The 8,130-nt window shown below is 37.5% G+C and overlaps 1 protein-coding gene across 1 annotated transcript in view; it reads right to left on the reverse strand.

Annotated features, from left to right (window-relative positions):
- Window positions 1-8,130, reverse strand: part of CFAP44 (cilia and flagella associated protein 44) — a 42,945-nt gene that overhangs the window by 33,979 nt on the left and 836 nt on the right. Inside the window, exons 2-5 of the mRNA XM_064644361.1 lie at window positions 4,138-4,227; window positions 2,349-2,517; window positions 1,142-1,304; window positions 18-120 (exon numbers count right to left, since the gene is read on the reverse strand). Of these exons, the coding sequence (XP_064500431.1) occupies window positions 18-120; window positions 1,142-1,304; window positions 2,349-2,517; window positions 4,138-4,216 (514 nt within the window). The 5' untranslated portion in view covers window positions 4,217-4,227. The remainder of the gene's footprint in view (window positions 1-17; window positions 121-1,141; window positions 1,305-2,348; window positions 2,518-4,137; window positions 4,228-8,130) is intronic.

Genomic DNA, 8,130 nt, shown 5'->3' on the forward strand with positions numbered 1-8,130 from the left:
AGAACTTTTTACACTACCTTGAAGTATTCTGTAGGGCCTCAGTGAAGGATATTTGTAGATGATAAGGTTTGGCTTCTTTCCTTTTTCTCCTACTGCAAAGTACTGCTTAGTAGGGTGTGCCTTGAAAAAGCAAAAGTCCTGTTGCATGCTGTAATGACACCTTTGTCTCTATCCTGCTAGTTACTGAGTTATTGTATTTTCTCACTTAGTAGTCAAAACATACTGCCATAAATTCTAGGTTGCATTTTTCTGTGCATTTATTCTGAACAACTGCTAATCTATTGCTCAATATAAGAATGAAGCCACTATGCACACAAAATGGTGTATTGCACATATATTTGGAGCCATGACAAAATGTGAAATAACTTGCTTTATGATGCATTCTTTTACTATTCCTACCTCAACCCTCGCTAGCTAATCTTTCCATAGCAGCATTTGTGTCAGCAGCCATTTACTTCTGCAGCCATCAACTTCAGCAGACAGCTGGCAAAAAGCCATCCAGAACAACACTATTCTGAAGATGTAAAAATGTACACTTATTCCCCAGAAAAGGGGAATGAAGCAGAACAGTCTGAGGCTGGCAATCTGAAAGCCTTCCTCATGTGAAATAAAACTGAGAGATGGCAGAGCTTTCACAGGGGAAGGTGCTTCAAATTCAGAGATAGCACTTGAAAGTTCAAGCTCTTGGTAAGTTCACTAGAGTGAAACCAGATATTTTTATCTTCACTTGTATAGGAACTTGATTTTCTAAATTTTAATACTAGTATCACTATGACTAGGACAGATTAAGTGTTAAAAAATAAGAGTTGCTATGAGCCAAAAGGTTTAAACAAGAAATTAAATTAATTAAAATGAAATCAATTTTATTTTATTAATTAAAATTAATCCCAGCTGGCACTTGTCAGTCTTTTTAGGTACCTGAGCCTAGGATTGAGGTGTGCAGATATTTATCCTCTGCCAATTATATTGGTGGGATGAGTAGCCTACACTGCATGGTTCACACACTCCTCTAATCAATACTACACTTTCTTACATATATGCATGTGCAGCTGTAGAAATCTCCCATATCTGGCAACCAAGCAAACATATTTTTTTTCCTAGAAAGTGACCAGCATTCTAAAGCAAGAAACAAGAGCCATACTGCGATAAATCCAATTCCACCACCACTGCTGCTCCGGAGATATCTCTGAGATTTAGTTTTCAGATCCTGGATCACCACCTGGTTGCCTGCTATATACAGCAGTTTTTGGCTATCCATCATCTGCAGGTTTACGGTTCTGGTAGACTCATATCCAAAAGAATATCTGGGAACAGTCCAATAAGGAAAAGATTAGACACTGCCTTTCTAGAGAAGTTTACTAAGTGGATAGGAATGCTTAAACTGAAACTGAAATGGGAATACTGAAACTAGTGACTAAAAGCCTGATGGCAGGAGATAGTTTTCTTCAGTATACAGTGAAAAAATATATTATGCCTCTATAAGTGAGAGGAAGGCACAAGTGAAGGCCTTCTAAAGTTCACATTCCATCCTTTCATCTCTACCACAGGCCACATCTCTTGCTTCTGTTGGATCCTTTGGAGCTGCAAGGAATTCATATTCTATCCATGTTCTCTTTTCAAACAAAAGTGAGAGATGTGCATCAGATTACTAGAAAACTGTTCTACAAACAGAGAGAGCAAACCAAGAGATCAAACCAAGGCAGCTTTCAAGCTCACTTCTTAAACATTTATAGGCAGATGTAGACAAGGGAAAATCCAGTCTTCAACAGCAACTGAACTATGTTTGCAGAGAAAACCAGCAGCACATACGGAAGACACGTATCATATCCTACTTGATATGATCCTAGCACAGGATTTATTGTAGCTCTTAATTAATGGGCATCATTTCCTTCATTCCACCAGCTTAGATCTTCTGAGCACCAGACTACAAATCTACCTGGTTTCTTTCTCACTTCCCCCTTAGTAGTTCTGTGAGGAACTATGAGCTACACAACAGCTCTTCTGCCCTCCCCTCAGTTTCTTGTGCGGCTACACAGAAAGGGAGAGCTTTGCAGTGGACATTCTTATGCTAGTCTTCTGCCTGGTCACATTAGCTTGTCCATGATCTAGTTCTACAGGAGTACTTATGATAGTAAGCACTTTGTCTAGTAAGAAATGTTTGAGATCAAGACAATGTCTAAGATTAAATTCACCCAGAACCATAACTGGTCAGGATTCTTACCTGTGTCTCAACCAAAGGCATCCCACTAATGCCACATAGGCTATTTCAAATTTGACAAATACAATTTTAAGAGCACATATTAAATATCATTAGCTTTGAATTTGCACAAACTCAACAGAAAGGATACTTAAGAGTAAGGAGGTTAATGGGTATCTCAGAGCCTTCAGTGACAAATGGTCGTGAACGTATATCTTCATAATTATAGCAGAAGGTTTCCGAGAGTTTCCTTTTTACCTCCTCAGGCTTTTCCGAGGGTACTTCACTCTTCCCTTGGTCTTCTGACTCACCTTCAGCATCTCAGAAATGGGAACATAATGGAAATTTATATTCACCATAAATTTTACGTTTCTTGCTAATATTTCCACCCAACCTCAAAAGGGGAGGAGTCACACATCCTTTGCCTTCTTTGACAGAGTACCAAGTACTTCATGGCTCAAAACAGGGGTGCCTTGTCTTAGTAACTACTGGTCCTGGGACGATCTGTAACAAATTCTCTCTCTGGCAGAAAAATTCTGAGACTGTTTTAAGAACATTGATTTTAAAACTTAAAGACTTACCAAAGCAGCTCAGTTGAGGTCCGCTTTAGGTCTCAGCTTTAGAAACCAAATAAATTTGAGTGTCTCTTTTCAACAGCTATTGAATGCACATTGTTGTACAAAACAATTAGTAAAACCACATATAACAAACCACAAGAAGACACCATTGTCCTCAAAAAGGCACACTGATAATATGTGACCCAGGGTAGTTCTTTGCTGGATTGCAATGCACAGTGCTATCAACTTAATCTCCAACTAGTGGTAAGCATTTGTTGAAAGTAGTTTCCAGTTGGATATCTCAGGACAAATCCCCATTATCTATTTTGTAAGCTTTTCATGCTGTCCTCACCTTTTTCTCTCCTAGGTGTTCCATGAGAAACAACCAAAGGGATCAGAGACCAGCCATGGAAAAGAGCAAAGTTAAGTCAACTGAAGGAGAGCAGAGAAGCTCAGTCACTGTAACTTGATGGCACTGGCTGAGATGCTGTTCATAATAGTAATAGTGAAAAAAATGAAAACTAGAAAGTACTGGGGTTTTTAAGTTTGTGCCAACATCTCCTCAGTGGACAGCAGTACTCAGCAATGCTCTCAGTGTCTGACTCAACTTGCTCCACTTCCCCCTGCTCCTCTGCAGTTGGTGATTTCTTTGGAATACTATTTTTGTTTTCTTCTGCAAAGTATAATTGGGATCACTCTCCTTGGTATGAATTTCTTGGTCTTCTTTGCTCACACATGCCATGTTAAATAAATACATAGGTCTGCAGTAGTAAAAAAATCCCATCTGTCCAACAATGGACTTCCTGCTGTTAGCATTAAGTGTAGGGAGAAGCTTGCTTCCAAAAAACAGTAATTTAAAACTTAGGGGAAGGAAAGAAACACATCCTATAACAGGAAAAAAGGTATACTAGAAAGATCAAACAAATGCCAAAAGTAATGCAACGATACATAAAAAAATTCTTCCAAAGCAGATTTTGTTATCCATGCTACCTAGATGTTGTATGTTAGATGACACGCAGGACATCTCAAATAGACACTGGACAGGCATTGCAAGATGAAAAAGATGTTAAAAAGAGAAATACGGGCCTCTGGCTGAAAGAGTCTGGTGGAGTCAACAACCTTATTGCAGCATTAGCTACAGAGACAGGCCTAAGCAACAAAAACTTTCAGGGGAGGGACTTTGTGAGCTGAAGGACAGCAGGAACTGCAGGTACAGTGGTTAGCCCAGAACTCCACTTTGACCAGAGTCAAAATAAAATTGGGCAACACCAAGAGCAGAAACTGGAGATGAACACTTACTATGAAGGAAACAGTGGTGGGAGAAGACAGAAGCTACTGTAGGTTCAGTATTGAAATCACTATATAATGGGCAGAAATACTCACGGACACCACTAGGATCTTCCTGTTCATCTTCTGTTGGTTCCTCGTCATCTCCCTCCTGTTCCCTTGGAAAAGATGGCATGTCCTCTGTACCTGGTGGTGGTGAGGAGGAACCTTTAAAATTTTTGCATTCATCTGCCATTTAGACTATTTTCATTTCCTCTCCAATGCTTTGGGATTCCCAAAGATAATATTTGCCTTCTGTCTGTACACAAACATGGATAACCCAAAGATATGTCTTACTTTGTAAAGTGAATTAATTGGTTCAGGTTTCAGGACTCCAGGCTTTGCATACAGTGCTGTAGAAAGACTTTTATCTAAATACTGTGAGCTGATTTAAACTGATTTAAATGTTTTGGGCTTCCCTTTAATATACTGTTTTTGAGACAACAAGACTATTCTTTCACCTTTCTGGTGGACTTCACTAAACTATCAGGATGTACACATTCTGAGAGTATCTAATATCTCGAATGGAAAAGCAAGAGAGATGAATCTTTAAGAAAAAAATCATCTTTTCTTCAACACATTCTATAATAATAGAAAATTAATTTAAGAAGTTAACACAATTTTAGAAAATTTGAAAATTTTAAACAGCTTAATAACAACTCCCCACACATGATTTTTCATCTTTCAGACTACCACTTTCAGAGTGCTACAATTTCACTAGTTACTATTACCCTCTGGAGTGGAAAATGTCTAAATTTTTCATATAAAAACCCAAAACATTGACCATTTCTATAAAAGTCTCAGAAAGAAGCAAAAAAAGCGTAAGGATTGCTCTTACTCTAATTTTGTTCTACCTTCCGATTTCAAAGGTGTTCTCCATTTTCAAATAAAACACCTTAAAATGAACATTGGAGCAATTTTTTACAGATATTACAGTTATAAACTATCAGAAATCAGAAAATTCAGAAGTTGAACATAAAGAAACCTAAATATTCAGAATATGAAATATAGGCAGGATGCAAGCAGATCTCTCTTTATTTGTAAGCATGACTGATAACAAGGAAAAGTTCCTAAATATGCATTTCCTGTTTCTGGGTTTGGGTCAGAATCCATTTGGGAAAAGACATTTAGAGGAATTTCAGACTTTTCAGATATTTCAGGAAAGGCAAAATGCCCAAACATAATGACATCCTATAGAAGGTCAATGAGGACAAAGAAATATGGTAGATATGTCATTCTTGTCATTAGACATCCAATCTTCATCCAAGGATTCTGAGTCTGTGCCAGAGTCTGACTTTCCTGCATAATCTCACTTAAAAATTACGAATGAGCTTTTATCCCTCAGCAGTGCTGACAAAAACTTGAAAATAGACATTCAGAAAGTTTTACATTTAGAAAACAAATGAAAACAATTGCAATATATCTCAATATATTTAAATGAAATTCATGAGTTTTTAATGGGGTACCAAAACTGATATCACTGAAGTTGAAGAAATAGTTGTAGACTATTTGCATAAATATATAGCAGAGTGTTCAGAGACCTGAATTCTAATTCCAAACCCAGTAATGACGTGTACAATTTGTATCAGCCATTTCACCTCTGGCTGTCTCAGTTATCTCCTGTGAAAAATGAGATAATAATACTTACCCATCTTAGCAAAGTGTTTTGATATCCACAGAGAAAAGAGCTATAAAATTTCAAATTATTGTAGCTAATTAGAAATCATTTATCTTCTAAAAATTAAGACTATCATAGTTTTCATTATAAATTAATTCCTATCTGGAAAATGCTTTAGGCTGAAAGAGGGTATGAACATTTCCGCCTGCATTGATATCTGGGCTCTAGTTAAAGAAATCTATTGCAATGTCCATTGTGCATATTATTGTGATAGCATTCAAGCACTGTGCCAAAACAAACTTCGAATTTAAAGACTCAGAGCTGGCTCAAGGGGGTAACATGTCTACTTTGGCTGCAGATTGTTGGTTTCATGAGTTGGCTGATCCAGAAAATTTATGTGCGGGTTCACCATGCCAAAAACACGCATTTCTCTGAGTGTTGATTTTCCTCTCCTGTATGTTTTTTTTTGAGACAGATTTCCTAAATCAGAAAGAATTAAGGCTTTTGATACTGAAAACTGAGACAGTGGCAAGTAGAACTGGTGTGACAAATCTAGTGGGGAAAAAACAAGTTAGCAGTTAGAATTTTTCTGCCAACACCTGACCAGGGCAGCATATTTTTCCTTCAGTCCTAGTAAATCAAGACACTGATTTGAAACACTGTACCAGATCCACATCAGTTCCATCATTTATAAGAACTCAATCAGGAGTCAATTCCGGTTTTCCTTGTTTCAGTGGCCGGTGCTGCAAACTGTGAATTTCAGCAAAGCTTCATTTTCTTTCAAATTGCCTTTCTCTCAGCTTGTGTTCTCAAAGGCCACAGAATGGAGAAATGTGTTCATTCTGGTATATGCTTTTGGTTATTTCAAAACTAAAATGTTTTCGGCAATTTTGCTCCCACACAGAATCCCTACATATGGGAGCTTCTCAAATATTCTCATCTCAGACAACTGTCTCATTTATTCAAATACAGCATAATTAAATGAAATGGGTGTTTATTTGGTAACACGTAAACAAATTCAGTGAGATGACACCACTTTCTTTCTAGTTTGTCATCCTACACTTTTCATCTTTTCAGAAAAAAAGATGTTTAAATGTGTAAGCCTCATAAATGCAGTTCTTGCTTTCATAAACCCTGTGACTGACGCTTCAATTGCACAAAATACATCAAATTAAATAATGATCAAAATGCAGCCTATAGTTTTACTGTAGAAACAGAACATATCTAATAGTTATTTTAAGCTGTCTCTGCCCTACTATTAAGCAAGTGTGCTTAAAAGGCATCACCTATCAGCTTTTACATCTACAGAAGAGTGATAATTCTGTCCATTAATCCAGGACATGTAGAAATAGGGAACTATTAATGCTGAACATAACTGCAGTGCTATTAGTACCAGCAACAAGCAAGAGATTAAAAATTAATCTCTACATGGTGCTACTTCTTCAGGATTTTATTTTTTGGTTCACCCTAAAATATGCCATTTTTTGTAGAAAAACTTTGGCCACTGGTGGGCTTTGGAAAAAAAAAAAAAAAGACACTTGGTCTTTCTTTCAGGAGAGATTGCCTTGTGTATTACTCCTTTGTCTTTATTCCACATGAAGGAATTCAGTTTGTCCCAGGACTTCCAATCCTGACTCCTCTTAGCATTGCACTGTGATCCTTAAAGGCTACCACACTCTGCTCTTTCTGACCAGGAGGTAACACTGGCCTAAAACATGGCTGCAAAATTTGGCTGTCATGAGGGGTGTCTGCAAAGAGGAACTGCATATTAATCATCTCTTCCAGGATGAGGCATCTTCTTCAAGTCTAGCTCTGCTTTGGATGTGTCAGATTTCTCCCCATCTGCCAAGTCCTGCTCATTTAACTCACTTTCAAATACAGTCTCCTGTCTCCTCAGCACTTTTTTTCTGAATCTTCCATTTCTTTATGAAAAACAGCAGACCAGTGAAAAACTCTCTTAGCATTCCTTTTAGCCTTCAGACCACATCAGAGTACATCAGCAATTTATTGGGCTGCTGATGAGCACAAAATGTGCAAGGAGGAGAGTTCTGCAAAATTTTTTTGAGTTCACTCAAAAAATATTGAAGTCTTTTAGTGCTTATACACACAAAGAAAAATATCTAAGTGTAAATCAGGCATAGCTAACCAGTGCTGTCTGTTAATCATTATCCATCAGCATTACTACAGAATTAGTAATGAAAGTCAGTTTTAGGCAAGCAACCTAAGATCCCAAGGAAAAAAATTCTGTATGAGAGCACATTGCTGTCTCTTTTACAACAGCTAGAAAGCTCCTCGAGAGCAAGGAGAATAAGAGAAGATATCAATTCTCACAACAGTGAAGTCTATAAATTATTTACTAGTCAGAGACTGAGACAGCAAGGAAAAAGCTACAAAGCTGGATCTAGACACACCGTCTTTACCATAGCCCCATT

The sequence above is a fragment of the Pseudopipra pipra genome, chromosome 2, assembly GCF_036250125.1.
Source record: "Pseudopipra pipra isolate bDixPip1 chromosome 2, bDixPip1.hap1, whole genome shotgun sequence".
NCBI lineage: Eukaryota > Metazoa > Chordata > Aves > Passeriformes > Pipridae > Pseudopipra > Pseudopipra pipra.